The sequence below is a fragment of the Cottoperca gobio genome, chromosome 13 (assembly GCF_900634415.1).
Source record: "Cottoperca gobio chromosome 13, fCotGob3.1, whole genome shotgun sequence".
Taxonomy (NCBI): Eukaryota; Metazoa; Chordata; class Actinopteri; order Perciformes; family Bovichtidae; genus Cottoperca; species Cottoperca gobio.
Genome location: NC_041367.1, coordinates 1,490,811 through 1,510,873, shown reverse-complemented (window position 1 = coordinate 1,510,873; position 20,063 = coordinate 1,490,811). Strand labels below are relative to the sequence as shown.

Here is a 20,063-nt window from a genome sequence, read left to right as displayed (position 1 = left end):
TGATCAAGATCTGTCGTTTAACTCCCACATAAAACAAATCTCAAGGACTGCCTTCTTTCATCTACGTAACATTGCAAAAATAAGACATATCCTGTGTCCTGTCAAGGCTGGATTACTGCAACTCATTGTTATCAGGTTGTCCCAAAAAGCCGCTTAAGACTTAAGACAGGAGTAATATGATCCCGTTTCCTTGTTCTTGTCAATACACGTGCCGCTGCATTGACAAGAACAAGGAAACGGGATCATATTACTCCTGTATTAGCTGCTCTGCACTGGCTCCCGGTAAAATACAGAATAGAATTCAAAATCCTTCTCCTGACTTACAAATCAATTAATGGTCAGGCTCCAGCATATCTTAAAGATCTCATAGTACCTTATAAACCAACTAGAGCATTACGCTCCCAGACTGCAGGGTTACTTGTAGTTCCTAGAGTCTCTAAGAGTACAATGGGAGCCAGAGCCTTCAGCTATCAAGCTCCTCTCCAGTGGAACCAGCTTCCAGTTTGTGTTCGGGAGGCAGACACACTCTCCACATTTAAGAGCAGGCTAAAGACTTTCCTTTTTGATAAAGCTTATAGTTAGGGCTGGCTCAGGTTTGCCCTGGATCAGCCCCTAGTTATGCTGCTATAGGCTTACACTGAATATATACATAATGAATTTATACATAAGCTTTATAGCTATATACACCCTCTCCACATTTAAGAGCAGGCTAAAGACTTTCCTTTTTGATAAAGCTTATTGTTAGGGCTGTTTACGTCAGGATCAGGAATCGTGGCTGCGCCTGCTGCCCTGGTCCTGCTGGACACCGGGAAGCCTTTTTAACATTTTCCTGGATTCATCTAAACTTTCTCTTTTTCAACACAACATAATTTATGTCAAAGTTGTATTTGTACTATGTTGTTTATCCTGTACACACGACATCTATTGCACGTCTGTCCGTCCTGGGAGAGGGATCCCTCCTCAGTCTCTCCCTGAGGTTTCTAACATGTTCCCCCTTTAATTATGGGGTTTCTTTTAGGAAGTTTTTCCTTGTGCGATGCGAGGGTCTAAGTACAGAGGGTGTAAGGACAGAGGGTCTAAGGACAGAGGGTCTGAGGACAGAGGGTCTAAGGACAGAGGGTCTGAGGACAGAGGGTCTGAGGACAGAGGGTGTAAGGACAGAGGGTGTAAGGACAGAGGGTCTGAGGACAGAGGGTGTAAGGACAGAGGGTGTAAGGACAGAGGGTCTGAGGACAGAGGGTGTAAGGACAGAGGGTCTAAGGACAGAGGGTCTGAGGACAGAGGGTGTCGTATCCTGTACAGTCTGTAAACACTGAGACAAATGTATAATTTGTGATATTGGGCTATACAAATAAATTTGATTAGATGTTTTATTTACTCACGCTGGTAAGAGGTGGTGTTTAATGTCTGCATTGTAATAAGGGCTCCTTTCATGTTACCAGCAAACACAAGCAGTATTCATTCTTTACTGTCCCCCTGACTGGACACACGTCTGTGTTCTAAAACAAAGATGGGTTAGAAAACAGATTCAAAGCTGGAAAGAGAAAAGTTTGAATGGCTTTATTGGATGTTTGAAGGCAAGAATATTCAGACATGTATCAAATGATAAACGGTGAAGGAGCGGAGCGTGTTGTTGGACGACAGGGACGCTGAGCGGGACCACTCTGCGTCTGAGACTCAGATCTTATTGAAGGCGGCCACATCCACAGACTGAACATAATCCTCGAAGGCGGTGATGGCTTCCTCCAGCAGATCCGTGCCAACTTTATCGTCCTCCACGACGCATCCTATCTGCAGCTTCTTGATGCCGTAGCCGACCGGGAGCAGCTTGGACTGACCCCACAGCAGCCCGTCCATGCCGACGCTGCGGACGCACTCCTCCAGCTTGGCCATGTCCGTCTCGTCGTCCCAGGGCTTGACGTCGAGCAGGATGGAGGACTTTGCGATGAGAGCCGGCTTCTTGGACTTCTTGGCGGCGTACTCTGCGATGCGCTGCTCCTTCAGCCGATCCGCCTCGGTGCTCTCGGCCTCGTCGTCCGAGCCGAACAGGTCGATGTCGTCGTCGTCGTCGTCGTCGTCGTCGTCGTTCGTCGTTGCCGCCGGGAGGATGAGCTGACGCCGAGCGGACGGGAGGCTGGCTCGTTCTCCGTGGAAGGACTCGATGTGGTTGTACCAGCGCATGAGGTGGCCGAAGGTGGAGGAGGGAGCGGAGGGGATGGCGTCCAACATGGCCGTGTCAGCCTGGGACGCCGCGAAGCCCTCCATGTAGCTTTTATCTGTCAGAAAATCATTGAGAGCCTTAAGGCCGGCCGTCGTGCTCATGTCACCAAACACAGTTTGTGTGGAAGTTGGACGGGAGCTCGGGGCCCGCGAGGACTCGTGCTGCGTGGGGAACTTGTGCTTGATGACTTCCTGCATGGGGACGTCGTGTGTGAGGGGGGTTTCAGCAGCGTGGCCACTGGAAGAACCAAGGCAACACGTAATGAGTCACTGAGCTTCATTAGCATGCACTAACCTCAAGGCACCTCAATTAAGACCAGGCAGGCAGGCACACACACACACACAGACACAGACACAGACACACACACACACACACACACACACACAGAGACACACAGAGACACACACACACACACACACACACACACACACACACACACACACACACACACACACACACACACACACACACACACACACACACACACACACACACACACACACACACACACTAATTTAATTCTTCTGGCTGGTGACTGAATTATAAAACACGACGGCTCCACAGGTCCGTTAGTTTCTCTCATGCAGCATCTAAACAATCAGCTGCACACGTTTATCTTTTAAACAAAAGTCTTATAAATCTTCCTTCGAGTATAAACTGCTTTGTATTTTTGAGTGGGGGGGGGGCTTTAGGTTTAGGAAGGTTAAATCACAGGAAGGGCTCGATGTCCATCTCCAGGGCGGAGCAGGGCATGGTCAGCTCGAAGCGGTTGATGACGTCTGGGTGGAGGACCCCGAGGCGGCCGACTCGCTTTCCACGGACAAAGATCTCTGCGCAGCGACCCGGGAAGAAGGTGGAGTCTAAGAGACAAAACAAGAAACTCATTATTACTTTAAGTGAGAAGTTAGGGTTATATCCCTTAGTGGAGAACACCTGCTGCACCTGCTGCACCTGCTGCACCTGCTGCACCTGCTGCACCTGCTGCACCTGACACTGAAGAGTGTGGAGACACTTCACATCCTTTAGAAACTACAACCATCACCTCTGCAGTCTGTCGGACCAGCGTCTGTTAGAGCCGGTGGGTTTCTTGGATGGTGTTTGTGCCATGTCAGAGTTACAACGTGCCGTTTGAAATGTATTTGAACTTGCAGAAGCATTTATTTTAGAGATATTAGATGTTTTGCTGACGCACACGTTTCCTGTTGTGGATTGAACATTGTTCTGCACACTGCTGCAGAGGCAGACATGATGAACACAGTCACAGGGACCAATAAGAACTTTACATTACAAGTAAAACACGACATTCATTTTATTCATTTCTGGTCAATGCAGATATTTTATTTTAGCGCCTTTATGTGTCGATGTCATCGTGCATCCATCATCAATGTTTCCTATATTAGAACAGATGAGTGTTGATGACATCGTTGGTGTAAAACAGGAGTTTCTGCACAGTGTGGGCGCTGCTGAGCTGCTCGTCTTCTGTGATAATTTGTTCGCCCACATTATTAATGATCAGCTGTTAGAAGCCTTCATGAATTTATTCCTTAAAACTTAAATATGCACCAGATATTAATGATAATCGTTGACAGATCATCACTTGTGTGAAAATATCACAGGTCATAAAAGCAACTTTAATTTAAAAAAAGGTTGAAGCCTCGGCTCGGCCACGCCTGAAGCCTCGTTACTCCTCCTCTCCTCAGGCAGTGGGACTCAAATTAGATTCTCACACACACACACACACACACACACACACACACACACACACACCTGATTAAAGTCTGACTGTCCAGTGTGTCCATCTGCACTGAAGGTCACTTCAGTGCAGATGGAATAAAAAAAGAATCGATTGACAGGGAGACAAACAAACAGGTTTGTGAGGGAGGCTCACTTTACTTCAAACCAACACACACACACACACACACACACACACACTTTTCAGATTTAACTAGATACAGGGGGTTGCCATGACAACAGACCCACACACACATGGCATTCTCCCATAGTGCACTGCTGCTTCTTCTTCTTCCCACGCTGCCTTGCTAATGGGTTCCAGAGCCCACTGCTTTAGATGTTCACTCATCACTATGGATGAAGGCTTTCAAAACACAAGGACTATACTTATAAACGTGTGTGTGTGTGTGTGTGTGTGTGTGTGTGTGTGTGTGTGTGTGTGTGTGTGTGTGTGTAGGCAACTGAAGCAGCGAAATTCTGCCATTTATTTCCGTGGTCTCCTCTGTGTCTGTGTATTAAATCGCTGTAACGTGCGTGCGTCGGCTCACGCGTCATCTGCTTGTACCCTGAGCGGGGTGCCATGGCAACTATATAAATAGCCCCGGTGCATCTTAAATAACAATCAGTCAATGAAATCCTTCACTTGAGCCAGGTCGCTTTCCACCCACGCGGCTCCAACTTTCAGCAAAGCTCTCCGCAGAGAGGAGAGTTAGACTGTTGCATCACAACCAATATACCCGGCTGACGACGCCGGCCATCTTTATGCCATCAGATGCATTATTATCTGAGACGAGCGGATTCTTACAGGAGCAACACAAACCTGCAGAGGAGCGAAGGTCTCGTCCTGCAAACACACCTAAAGTGATTACTGGTTTTAATCCACATGCAGCAAAGAAAATGTGAATAAATGTTTGTTCTGAGATTATTAGGAGTTGTTCATAAGCAGTCGGGGGCTCCGTTTGGATCATCTTCACTAAATGAACATCTGTATTGAAGACGAGCTCGAGACGCACACTTGGTAATAAATCAGGTGAGGAGTCACATCTCCGCTCACAAAGGGAGAACAGGCCTTTGCATTGGACACAGTTGTTAAGTGAAACATCGGCGTCTGTCTCTTAAGTGGTTTCTTCCCCTGACTCGTCATTTCACCCCCCCCCCCCCACTGAGTGGAGGAAGCTCAGCCGACATGTATTCCCTCAGCCCCTCGCTCTCTGCTGGGAGTGACGGTGAGTGTAGTGCTGCTGCACCCTGCTGATCGACACATCTTGAGGGCGTCAGGTGAGCTCTCAGGACGGGGTCATGACCTTGTAATGGGGTTAAGGACACGCTGACATATGTGTGTGTGTGGGAGGCGGGGGGGGGCTAATGGTGCATAAGAGTGTGGAGAAAAAAATAAGATGGGTGTCCAGTGTGTAGTGCATTAGTGTGTACTGTGTGTGTGTGTGTGTGTGTGTGTGTGTCTGTCAGATGGGCAGTCGAAGCACCCGTGGGTGGATGTTGTATGTGTCTCCGCTCAGCACTGCAGTGGGTGACGCGACTCCCACACTGCAGACTTTACACACTCTTATACACTTCCTTGCTTACGCCTCCAGCTGTCGCTCTCCTGTCGCTCTCCTGTCACCCCACCCCACCCCCCCCCACACACACACACACACACACACACACACCCCAAACTCTCTAGTCTCATCTCATATCCGCTCCCCTGTCCCCTGTCCCCTGTCCCCCCCCCCCCTCTCATTCACTGATACTTGAGACCATTGATTTGCAGTCTGAATGCCCGACAGAGATCCTGCAGTGTGACCTTGGATGAATGCAAGTCAAGGGGAGCGCAGGGAAAGAGGTGGAGGTGGTGGAGGTGGAGGTTTTGGAGGTGGAGAGGGAAGGACTAAGCGAGGAATATAAAACTTAAACGAGTCGCTCTGGGAAGATGCAGATATTGTCTTGTGCAGTTGGAACGTTCTGATTAATCTCACGGGATCTGCTGCATCACAAACATGATTACAGATTCAATGAACGTGCAGTCTGTACCGTTTACATGGATTACTGGATTATGTGACTTGTTATTGCATCATGTTGGGTTTTGCTTATTGATGTGCACAACTTGTTTCTTTTCTTGTGTTTCCACCGCTTTGCTTTTAATTGTAAAAACAAATAGAATATCTGATTAGTGTGTATAACAGCCTTTCAGAGTAAAGCTCGTGTAAAGTCTCAGACTAAGAATCGAGCTCGTTATCTTTTAAGATATAGAATCAATTAAAAAAATGTTTTTCTACAGAAGAAGCTAGATATTGCTTTTTATAGATACAATTTTATGTATAATTTTCTTTATTTCTGAGGAACAAAAAAGCGAATCTAAGCCTACACATTTTTTATATATATATATATATATATATATATAATATTATATTTTTTCTGATCTTTTTATAGAGATTTTTTATATAGAAAGCTAAATGTAGATAAAAAAAATATATACATAATATTTTTAATATATAAAAAGAAAAAATATAAATATATATATAATAGTATATATATATCTATATTATATATATATCTATTATAATATATATTACTAATATATAATATATTTCTTTATCTTTTTATATATATAGATATATATATCAGATATATATATATATATATATATATCTATATATATATATATATATATATATATAATCATCTTTGAGATATATTTTTTATCCTAGCAAAAAGAAATGTATATTAAAAAAATATATACATATATATTTTTATATATAAAAAAGAAAAAAAATATATAATATATATAATATATATAAATAAATATAGATATTAAAAAAAAATATATATATATATATATATAAATAAAATATATACATATACATATATACACACACACTAGTCGGCATTTAGTAGAACTTGAATTTATTTTTGAAGTCACTGAGAATTATGAAAACTAAAAACTTTAGTAAAACTGAACAAACGTCGCCTCTCGTCTTAGCTTTGTGTGTTGATATAAATGTTCCAACTATACAAACTCCATATTTGCAGACTGGAGTCGATCCTGACCACGTAGATCAATATTATGGTTTTCTCTTGTAAAGCGAAGTCTTTGTGATTTACATCGTCTCACTTAAACCTGTAATTGAACCCCACATGAGCCGCAGTGTTCACAGCTTAGTAAACAAACATTAGAAATCTCTTCTTTAAATCACAAGATGTTTGTCACAAACACAAAACATCTTCCCAGAACAAAGAGTTGCTTCCAGTAACAACGTTTCTCAGAAGGATTGTGTTCTCAGAATCCCCCCCGACAGACAGAGGTTACTCACAGAGCGTCTCAGCCCTGAAGAGAGCCCCAAGGTGAGACGCTGAGAAGCAGGGACGACGACTTCACGAGGAGACGGTGGAAAGAGGTCGGATTAACGAGCAGCGTGGTAAATAAAGGGAAGCCTATAAAGAGCCCGTGAACGCGCCTGTGTTTCCATACTGAGAGCTTTATGATCAACATATCAAACCTTTATAAAAGATCATCCTCCGTACGAAAGGTGCCTTCCTCTAAGCTACGACCCCCCCCCCCCCCTCCCTCTCTCGGTTTCTTACCGTCTGCGGCCTGGATGTGGTATCCGTCCCCGCGGACCGGCTTCACCTCCAGCAGCTGCATGGTTCGGTCCAGCAGGCCATGGATCACCTCGAAGCCCGGACTCTTGTTGTAGTAAACGGCGCAGAAACGCCGACTGTTCCTCGCGCCGACATCTGGGGGGGTGGGATGAAGAGGAACACAAGTCACCGACGACTTACTCAGTGAAAATCATCAATACGCAGTGATGAAAATCATCAATACGCAGTGATGAAAATCATCAATACGCTAAATTATAATAAGCGGACACACACACTGATATGAACAAACATAGTGTGTGTTCATACACACATATCTAAAGATGCATTACACACACACACACACACACACACACACACACACACACACACCTTTGGTGTCGTCCTTCAGCACCACGTCAGAGATCTCAAACAGTTTGAGGGGAAGGGGCATCTTCCTGTTGGCTGCGATGGTCTTCAGCAGGCCTGGCAGTAAGGTGGTGCGCGCCACCTGGTGGTGCAAACAGTGGTGAAGCTGGATACAGAGCTGCAGCCTCTCAGAGGACAGGAGCGCCCTCTACTGGACAAACCACTCCACTGCTGAGAACATGCATCACTTCTCAGTCCTGCATTAATGTCTCAATAAATTAAATGCATTTGCAGAAAACAAACATATTCTTTGCAGTGCTGTCGCATGATTCACTTGTGTACTGACACGAGTCGAGTACTGCACAGCATCGTTGAGTTTTACATACAACTCTGCGGTTATTCTTCTGTACCTGGAACTCGGCTGTCTTGGGGTTGGAGATGTGAACCGCTCTGATCTCTGAGATCTTCTTTCCAAGCTTGTCTGCTATATCTTCTTCAGAGCACTACGGGAAGAGAAGGGGGACAAACTCCTTCATATGGGATCAATGCTACCGTTTAGCATTGAGCTAACAGTTCTGTAACACATGTGGAGTCATGAAGAAGCAATATTTACATATAGTTTGCGAACATCAGCCAACGTGAGCTGCTGGTCGTACCGAAGCACAGAAATAAGAGTGCAGCAGCCGAACCCCTGAGGCTGCGACTGGCTGCTTATGAATTCAGCTTTTCCTTTATAAGAGGAGGATTGTGTTGTTTCAGAAGATGCAGGTTTTTTTCTTACTAGGGCAAAGTTGAGGGCTTCTGTGAATCCAGCAGCTGCCAGGTCTTGTCTCAGCAGCTCCGTCAGTTTATTGAGAGGGAACTGTGAACATGTCGAGCAAACACACAAGAACATACATGTTTGATGAGTTTCATATTCCGTGCTGGGAGATATGGCTTATAATAATACCGTGATAACGTGCCACACACACACACACACACGAGCCCAGGCACCTGATTGGCTACGGTGTAGGTGCGTGGTGTGGTGTAGGGGATGTTGTTGAATCCGAAGGCCATGGCGGCGTCCTCCATGATATCACAGGCGTGGATGACGTCCGAGCGCGTGGGCGGGATCTCCACCTCGATCTCATCCCCAACACCTGTGAGCTCGGAGCGCAGACACATCTTCGTCAGCAGCTGGGCGATTTTCTCCGTCGACTCGCTGTCAGAACACAAACACCGCTCGTTAAAGAAGTAGGACACATTTATTTATTTATTTATTTATTTATATATATATATATATATATATATATATATATATATATATATATATATATATATATATATATATCTATCTATCTATATATAGAGATATAGATATAGATATAGAGATATAGATATAGAGATATATATATATATATATATATATCTATATCTATATATCTATATCTCTATATATATATATATATATATATATAGAGATATAGATATAGATATAGAGATATAGATATAGATATATATATATATATATATATATATATATATATATATATATATATATATATATAGATATAGATATAGATATAGATATAGATATATAGATATAGATATATAGATATATATCTATATCTATATCTATATCTATATATAGATATAGATATAGATATAGATATATATATATATATATATATATATATATCTCTCTATCTATATATATATATATATATATATATATATAGAGAGAGATATATAGAGGTTTGACAAAGTGTTTCTTCTTCATCATTTCACTGGAATATAAAAGGCTACAGTTCAGTAATAAAACGTAAACAAACTGTTAATGCAAAACTTAAGACAAAAGCAAAATGAATTCCCTCTTAATAAACATTTACCTTCATGCACTTTGCATATATTTCATTCTTATCGTGCATCTTAATACACAGCCGGACAAAATGACTCACTTGATGCCAACTTTTCTGTTGATGAAGTCGCTGGACAACTTCTCCTTCCTGTAGGCCAGCTCCTGAAGCACAACGCAGGAAACACCAGAGAATCAGGAGACAGTGACACAAACATGTCCACAAAAGAAAAGAGGATTGTAGTGAATGCAGTACTGGGTATTTGCAGGTCCTGCCATCTGGGTACACCACCTCAGCCTCCTCCACCCTGAAAGAGACAGAAGGTTTGGTGATTCAGCTCAATGAGAGAAATCGTTCTGTATGTGTGTGAGTGTTGTTATTTAGAGTGGAGTCATGCTGAGCAGAGTTCATGCTGTCTGGAGAGGAAAAACAAAAAGAGCTGCACTTGGATATATTGCACAAACTATGCAGGACGGACACTCTACTCAAGACTGTGGCAACATCCTGAAGCAGCAGCCGGACAAAGCAAACAGGAAGTTTAGAAGTAAATACGCAAATCTTTGAATCTGGAGTTAAAGCACAAAGGCTCGAAATGAGATCCAGCTGATAGTGTTTGATGGGAAGCAGCTTCAGTGACAGGGGGGGGGGGGGGGCTTTCAGATCAACAGATACAGTAAATTGGACATTTGGAATTGGAGATTGAATCCCAGTTCTTCCAGACTTACGTGAAGGGCTGAGAACAATACTCGCAGAACATGGTCACCATCATGTCCAGCACGGTCTTTGCCTGCAGAGAAGAAGAGAACAAGTCGGCGTCAGTTTCATAACTCCGACTGAACAACACATTCATGCGACGTCTCCTCTCAGTACCTTCGTCAGGTCTGTGGCCGTGCACTCCACAAACACGTTCTTTGTCTTAAGAGTGATTTTAGAATGGTCACCTGTAAAACAAATAACAATATATTATAAATATTTACCTTTTCTTCTACAACATTCAAACACTCGTGACGTTTGAGTTTCCTTCGGGTATTTATTCGGTTTAAAAAGCCTGAAACGTTGGAATCGTGCCAGCTGGTAAATGTGATTTGTTGCACGTCACAGGTCACAGAGGCAGAAAGCGACGGCGCTCACCGTTGATGATGGGAGGCATGGACAGGACGATCCCGGCGCTGTCGTAGATGACGGGGTACACGGGCTCGTCTTCGATGATGTGGAGGTAATGTCTCAGGTGGCTGTCTGTCTGCAGGAGACGACAACACGTTAGAAAGCACGGTTTGAAAAGAGCAACTCTTCCGACAGAGCTCCAGACGCCGCTCACCTTGTAGAGGCTCATGAGCTGAGCGGCGGTGAACTCTTGGCTCTGGTTCAGCGGCTTGAAGAGGATCTCTCCGGGAGGTTTGGCCGTGTAGGTGAAAGGACCGGAGACGGTGTCCAGGTCGTGAGTCCCGATGGCCACCAGGCTCCTCTTCCTGCACCGACGTGTCAGGAATAGATTTGTTATTAACAAATGGAGAAACACGATAAAACAAAACAAGGACCAAAGTTAAAGAAAGAAAAAAGCAAACGAACAATAACAAAAACTAAATAATGTATTTTTTGGGCGGTTTGAGCTCCACAGGCCGAGTTCCTTTATATCGCAGAGAAGGCAGACATCTTTAACTCCTCAGAACTGTCCCTTTAATACTCACCACGCAGGTGAACAGGTGCTGGAGAACACACTGTCCTATACGTGTGTGTGTGTGTGTGTGTTCCCTCCAATTTCACCCCCTTCACCCATCTAATTATCAGAATTAGAAAATAAATATTCTGTGTGTCCTCGACACTCACACACACACACACACACACACACACACACACTTTGAAATGCCTCATGTCTGAATGATGCTCTATAAACTCTATTGATCTTTATACAACTATTAATAGTTTCATATTATATATCTGTATATACGTATGAGAGATAGATAGATATATATATATATATATATATATATATATATATATATATATATATATATATATATATATATATATATATATATATATATATATATATATATATATATATATATATATATATATATATATATATTCAGGAGGAGCAGCAAGTCTCCACTTCAGCAGCACTTACATACACCAAACTTTCCACTTTCATTCCTCTCTATATTCTGAAGCTTTGTGCAGAGGGCTTTGTTCACATGTCACTCACAGCTCATGTTATACACGCTACACTCACTACATGCAGGAGATGCACAGAGTTCTGTGTGTTGACAGGATTCAGTGATTTATGGAGTGATACAAAGACAGATCCAGAATCTGTACAAACCTTTGACATGTGAACAACATGAAACACTTTGAAGCCGGTTTCCTCTTGAAACAAAACCCGATAATAAAACGATCAGCAGTCTGTGACAGCGTCTGTACGGTGCTTCCATTCCGGTTGTTCAGGTTGTACAAGGCAGGCGTGCCCAACAAAGTGACGTTACTTCTGAATGGCACCCCTTAGCAGAAAGTGTTCCACGTAGGTATTTGTACCTTCTGTGCAGCTCAACTGACCTGCAGATGTTCTGGTGAAGTTTGTCCTGCAGCTCGATGAAGCTGTCGTAGCGCTCCTGTGTGAAGGTGATGTTCCTCAACACTGCTGCCACAGCATGAGGTCGCACTGCCGCGGTCTGCGCAGAGGAAATATATTAGTACCCAACTCACATTTATTAGATTATAAACCAAACTGCTCGTATGTCACCGCCCACCTCCTTCGTGATAATCAGCTTCTGAGGCTCCCCGCTGATGGGGCTGACACGTCGGTAACGAGGGGCCTCCAGCCTGCAACACAAACCGTGACGCACTGTTTACAAACACTGCGCCCACAATGTAGAAGCCCCTCGTATTAAAGAGACACAAAAACAATGAGCACACCTTCCTCCAAAAGAATGTTTTAAAAAGGATCGTTCACCACACATTCAGAAATATGTATTTTAACTGCTCATTAAAATAACTCAGACGTCTCCACAGCTGATATCTTTAACACTCTGCAACTCAGACCGAATCCATCTTCCTGATAATAGCAGGTAAGAGGAATAACATGTATTTTGGGGTGAACTGTCCCTTTAATACCTGTTATACATTTTTCTCCTTAACATATTAAACCTCCTTACTTTGGACACGGGAGCTGAATTACGCTGCTTTGCTTCACCGTCGTGTCTTTACGGGACATCACTCACTTATTCTTGAAGACCTGCAGCCCCCGCACCAGCCCCTCCAGACACAGCAGGTCATAGCGGTTCGCTGGGACATCAATCTTGTACAGGACGACGTCGGATGCTCCCGATGCCTTAGAGTCGCCCTGCTCTCGGCTGATTATCTCCTTCTCTGAGGTCTGGATTGGGGTCAGAATCAAGTTCACGGGTTCAGATATGAAACTTATTTTATTATCGATTAATCTGCCAGTAGTCAAAACATATCCAACAATATTTAGTTTAAAATGATGACAAATAAAAGCAAGAAATCCTCTCAGATCAGGCTGGAATCAAAGAATATTATATTAATATATGAAGACATAAGATGGAAGATAGATTAATACAATAAACAGTTTTTTGTTTAAAACATGTCAAGAAATAAATGCATTAAAAAAAAGACATTACATAAAATAAAGTCTATAGAAGTGGGTTTTAAGAAGTGATTTAAATGAGCTTACTGATTCTACAAGCCTTATATATTATATTAGTGTTCCTTGTGCTAAATTCTTTTATTTTTTATAGTTTTAGGTTTGTAAAGCCTATCTTAATGAATACAAAGCAGCACATTTCACACTAAACTGTGTTTCTCACTGGGGTTTGAGCTCCTTTAAATGTAGTTTCACTCACAATTTCATCCAGCTCGAGCCCAAACTCAAAGCACAGCTCGTCAAACTCTTCATCAGCTGAAAACAGAAACAAACAGTCATAAATAAAATGTAAATAAACATTATTTACATCTCTCAGAAGAACAGCTGCTCAGAGTTAAATGACAGGAGACGGAAAATGATGCAATCACGTTGACATCATGTCACTCACACTACTTTATCATTCCCCCAAACATAAACACATATAAGTTCATATTCAAACTTTTATTCGGCATGAAGTTTCTTTAAAACAGTTGTTGTTTATTTCCATTCATGGTTTTAGTAAAACCAGGTAACTTGACGTTAGCCGTCTGTTGCTAACCATCATGCTAATGATTTCAGGCATTACTCTGACTTCTTCGGTCTTTAAGAGACAAAAGAACATTAAATAACAAAGCAGATAATGTGCTCATTACTTAAATATATAGTAAAACATGTCTTACTGTAAGTTCTGCCCAAAGCTCTGAAGAGAAGATCCCTTTTTACTCCGACAGTCGGCATGTTGATGCTAATCCTCCTCAGCACTGTGGGAAAGGAAGGACCCCGCCAGCCGGCTGCAGCTGCCCGGAGCGGTGCCTGAGTGAAATACAGAGATACAGTTAAATACAGTGAAATACAATTAAATACAGTGAAATACAGTGAAATACAATTAAATACAGTGAAATACAGAGATACAGTTAAATACAGTGAAATACAATTAAATACAGTGAAATACAGTTAAATACAGTGAAATACAATTAAATACAGTGAAATACAGTTAAATACAGTGAAATACAATTAAATACAGTGAAATACAATTAAATACAGTGAAATACAATTAAATACAGTGAAATACAGTTAAATACAGTTAAATACAGTGAAATACAGTTAAATACAGTTAAATACAGTGAAATACAGTGAAATACAATTAAATACAGTGAAATACAATTAAATACAATTAAATACAGTGAAATACAGAGATACAGTGAAATACAATTAAATACAATTAAATACAGTGAAATACAATTAAATACAGTTAAATACAGTTAAATACAATTAAATACAGTTAAATACAATTAAATACAATTAAATACAATTAAATACAGTGAAATACAGTGAAATACAATTAAATACAGTTAAATACAGTGAAATACAATTAAATACAATTAACTACAATGAAATACAATGAAATACAATGAAATACAATTAAATACAGTTAAATACAGTTAAATACATTTAAATACAATTAAATACAGTTAAATACAGTGAAATACAATTAAATACAATTAAATACAGTGAAATACAGTTAAATACAATTAAATACAGTTAAATACAGTGAAATACAATTAAATACAATTAAATACAATTAAATACAGTGAAATACAGAGATACAGTTAAATACAGTGAAATACAGTTAAATACAGTGAAATACAATTAAATACAATTAAATACAATTAAATACAGTTAAATACAATTAAATACAGTTAAATACAATTAAATACAGTGAAATACAGTGAAATACAATTAAATACAGTTAAATACAGTTAAATACAATTAAATACAATTAAATACAATTAAATACAGTTAAATACAATTAAATACAGTTAAATACAGTGAAATACAATTAAATACAATTGAATACAATTAAATACAGTTAAATACAATTAAATACAGTTAAATACAATTAAATACAGTGAAATACAGTGAAATACAATTAAATACAGTTAAATACAGTTAAATACAATTAAATACAATTAAATACAATTAAATACAGTTAAATACAATTAAATACAGTTAAATACAGTGAAATACAATTAAATACAATTAAATACAATTAAATACAGTGAAATACAATTAAATACAGTTAAATACAGTGAAATACAATTAAATACAGTGAAATACAGTGAAATACAATTAAATACAGTGAAATACAATTAAATACAGTTAAATACAATTAAATACAGTTAAATACAGTTAAATACAATTAAATACAGTGAAATACAATTAAATACAATTAAATACAGTTACATACAATTAAATACAGTGAAATACAATTAAATACAGTTAAATACAATTAAATACAGTGAAATACAGTGAAATACAGTGAAATACAGTTAAATACAATTAAATACAGTTAAATACAGTTAAATACAATTAAATGCAATTAAATACAGTGGAATACAGTTAAATACAATTAAATACAGTGAAATACAGTTAAATACAATTAAATACAGTTAAATACAGTTAAATACAATTAAATACAGTTAAATACAATTAAATACAGTGAAATACAGTTAAATACAGTTAAATTACAAACACTTATGGACAAATGTAATTAATCCCATCTGAAATAAAGCCTTAGATAAAAGAAAACAGACAATTCCAGATTTATTAATGTTTTCGTAACTGTTTACTTAATTAATACACTTTTGTACTGTTAACTTATTTGTTATATCTTGTTTTGTTTTTTCAAACTTTGTCTTGTTGTTGCACTGAATCCCTGTTTTGGGACTAATAAAGGATTATCTGTACATGGTTTATTTGTTATTGTTGGTTTGTTTTTGTCGAAATTAAATTAAATTTTGAAGCACATTTTGATAATATTACCTACATATTTTTACTTAATTATTGCTTTGACTTGTAGTGGAGTATCTTCACAGTGTGCTATTTATACTGTAGTAAATCATCCTGAATGCTTCTTCCACCTCTGCCTACAGGACTAATGCTGAATAACAGTGAAGTATTGGTGCTCTCATCCAGAATCAAGATGTATTTAAATATTATTTGTTAAAGAATTCACAATAATGATAATTAGAGAGTTAACTATGGAACATTTTAAGAAAAAAATCAGTCAAGTTCATCTTGCGTTTTGTCTCTTTTATTTATTTTATTTTATTTATTTTTTTATTCAGTGTTGTTGTTGTTTTTTTTTTTATATATTTTTATTCACATGAAAAAGTGTAACAGTGCATTACAGCAAATGAGGCATTTTCATTTTATTTTATTTTTTTAACAAAAGAACCCTTACCCACTTTCCCTCAACCCAGCCCCATCCCAACCCATCCCACCCCCCCTCTCCCGGAGCAATAAGGCAACAGTACATTAATTACATACCAAATGAAAGATACAATCATATACATGCACATATATACACATACCTGCATACATACACACATGTACACCTACACATACTAACACATATATCAAGGGATGTCACAGGGCTGCATGTGTGGTGGACAGGGGAGTATATTGGAATTATAGGCAGATACAGGGAGAATCCCTACAGCGACACTCTCTCAAGGGGGGAGACGGTCTACATAACTGATCAGTGGTCTCCAATGAGCATAAAACGTATCTGAAGAACCCCGGAGAGTAAACTTAATTGTTTCCAACTTTAGGAGAGACATAGTATCGCTCAGCCACATTTTAAAAGAGGGAGGTAAAGGAGATTTCCACAAGAGAAGGATTTTCCTACGAGCAATCAAGGAGGTAAAGGCAATGACATTGGTTTGGGTGTTTGTCAAGTTGATTCCATCTGGGGGCCTACCGAAGATAGCTACATGAGGGGATGGAGAGATGTTTAGACCTACAATTTCAGAAATACATTCGAAGAAAGATCGCCAGAAGGTAGATAATTTAGGGCACAACCAGAACATGTGAGTCAGGTCGCAGGGGGCCTGGGAGCATCTATCACACCTGTCACCTCAATCTATCTGGATAAATCCTGGAGAGCTTAGCCTTGCTATAATGTAGTCTATGGAGAACTTTAAACTGTATTAGGCTAAGTCTAGCGCAACTAGAGGATGAGTTGACGGCTCTCAGGGCCTCCCTCCAAAAGTCATCAGAGAGGGTGATCTGAAGTTCCTTTTCCCAATTAGTTCTAATCTTATTAATGGCAGATTCATCAACCGGAGAAAAAAGATCATAAAAATAAGAAACATGGCGCCAGATTAAGTTCTTGCTTTAAGTACCAGATCCACTCCACTGGGAGGCAGGGTTTGGGGGAATTGTGGAGAGTGGGTCTTAACAAAATCCCTTAGTTGAAAGAATCTGAAAAAATCAGATCCTTTTAAATGAAAGGCAACCCGTAGGCAAACAGGCCATCAATGTATAACTCCCCTATGCAGCGGAGGCCTTCCCTCTCCAAGTAAGAGAATCGGGGGTCAATTGTGGCTGGTAGAAATAGACGGTTATTACAGACAGGAGTTGCTTGAGGAAGAGTGAGCCAACCAAAGTGACGTCTAACTTGTGCCCAGATCTTTAGAGTGTTAATTACAACGGGGTTAGATGTGAACTGTGAGGGGGAAAGGGGCAGAGTGCTACACGCGAGGGCTTGAAGTGACGTGGATCGACATGAGTTGGCCTCCACAAGACACCAGTCACTCTGGGGCGAAGTGAACCAGAGCATGATCTTATGTGTGTTTGTAGGCCCAGTAGTAGCCCATAAAGTTAGGTAAACCAAGCCCACCTAGGGACCTGTCCCTCTGCAGTAATGGTCTACTAGCTCTAGCATGTTTACCAGGCCCAAATAAATGAGGAAATAATATTATCAATAGCAGTGAAAAAAGATTTAGGCAAAAAAATAGGTAGGCATTGGAAGATGTATAGGTATCTGGGCAGTATGTTAATTTTTATCGTCTGAACTCTTCCTGCTAGAGAGAGTGACAGGTGGCCCCACCTCTGTAGGTCAGATTTGACTGTTGCCGTCAGGACAGTAAGATTTTGTTCTCGTAACGCACTAAAAGACTGTGTGATTGCAATGCCTAGATATCTAAACCCTGAGTTGGATATTCTAAAAGGCAACAACAACGGAGGTAACTCTGTAGCCGATTGGTTGACAGGGAAACATTCACTCTTTGGATGTTTAATTTGAATCCTGAAAAGGAACCAAAAGTGAGAGCATGTGTGGATTACTAGCTATAGGATCGCGCACATACAGAAGCAGGTCGTCAGCATATAACGAGACCCTATGTTCGATATCCCCCCTCTGAATCCCCTTAATTCCTCTCTCTGCTTTTAGAGCGTAAATGAAATGTTCATAAAGTCGTGTGAGAACGAGACAACGCTGCCCTCACATGTTCGCCCAACCGGAAGTCTTGTCTCTTTTTTAGGCAAAAGAATTACACTCAAAATACAAACGTAAAATGAGTCTGTAAACCATCGCTGTACAAAAGCGTACAAAAAGTAAGAAACGGAAAACATTTGAGGCGCTGGATTATTTACACAATAAATATATATATATATATATTTAATATCAGGGTTATTGTACCGGCATATAGACCCCTAATTCCCAATAACAACTATCACAACAGATTGTGACACAACATGGAAGATGAAGATAAATTGACTCTCAGGATTTATTTAATTAAAAGAATAATCTCTCACATCAAATGTTTGTATTGTTATCAATCTGTGTTAAATATTTCCCATCATGTTTAGAGGAGATAACAAGAATCTGCTTCAGTCATCTGATTTGGTGCTTTGTGGTTCAAACCAGATCAATCATGAAATATTAAATGAACCATATTCTGCTGTTAGAGATCCGATGATGGAGAGAATGAAGGATTATTATTGCAACGCTGACGACAATGTGCAGACGGATGGTCGCCTCGTATTCATAATGCATGAGCGATATTAGAGAATAAAGAAATGACAGATAAACTGTATTACCGTCTGCTTCAGATTAACATTATCGACACAACATTTTCACAAAGGCCCTTTGGTGACTTTATGATTAATATTTCTGTGTGATAAGACAGACACCGTCTGGAGGAGCAAACACTTTCCCTATGTTCGGTTGTGGGGAGGATCCAAACTTCTGTTTTTATATAACCATCCATTTAAAAACTAAACACATTAAAGTTCTGAAATTAAGCTTTGTTCTACCTCAGGTCAACATTTCATTTCGGGGATTTGTTCACTAACACTAAATGTTTGTAGTTCTGCAGGATCGGGGTCGTGGTCGTGGTGAGATATTCTGTAAAGCGTATTCAACGAGTGGCCGATACGAACCCTTTGGACTCGTTCCATGACCTGCAAGATGCTGCCAATAAATCAGGCTGGCGTGTGTGGTATGGTAAATAAAACAGATATCTCTGAGCTACGTTACGTCATGTGCCGCACCGTAACGTGACGCTATAATACGAGACGACAGAGAAACTCACGTAGATAAAAACAAGCTTCAAAAGGCCTTTGTTGATTGTACAAATGTTTTATTCCACAGCCAATGGAAAAGCAGCTGCAACAAGTAAATACATGATGAGAGAATACTCCAGTAATATATAAATATATAGATGTATTAACACTGTAAGAGTTATTCGTGGGGTATTCATTGACACAGTATTCTGTGTGCCCCATGAACCCACTTGTTCTTGATTGCTGTAAAGTTTGTGCATTGTCTTTGTCATGATGACTCTTCCCAGATGTCTAAAGATTATATAAACATATGAATTAAGAATATATATTCATATGAGCCCAG

General features: G+C 40.1%; 1 protein-coding gene across 1 annotated transcript; it reads right to left on the bottom strand.

Moving 5' to 3' along the window:
- Positions 1-1,545: 1,545 nt before the first annotated feature.
- Positions 1,546-14,182, bottom strand: farsb (phenylalanyl-tRNA synthetase subunit beta). Its single transcript, XM_029446933.1, has 18 exons — positions 14,050-14,182; positions 13,590-13,645; positions 12,948-13,102; positions 12,477-12,549; positions 12,283-12,398; positions 11,048-11,198; positions 10,861-10,969; positions 10,600-10,670; positions 10,455-10,516; positions 9,985-10,036; positions 9,832-9,893; positions 8,888-9,095; positions 8,676-8,756; positions 8,305-8,397; positions 7,919-8,036; positions 7,532-7,684; positions 2,934-3,081; positions 1,546-2,458 (listed from the first exon to the last, which is right to left on the bottom strand). The coding sequence occupies exons 1-18, from the start codon at positions 14,105-14,107 to the stop codon at positions 1,678-1,680; spliced, it is 2,547 nt and encodes an 848-aa protein (XP_029302793.1). The 5' UTR covers positions 14,108-14,182; the 3' UTR covers positions 1,546-1,677.
- Positions 14,183-20,063: the final 5,881 nt, after the last annotated feature.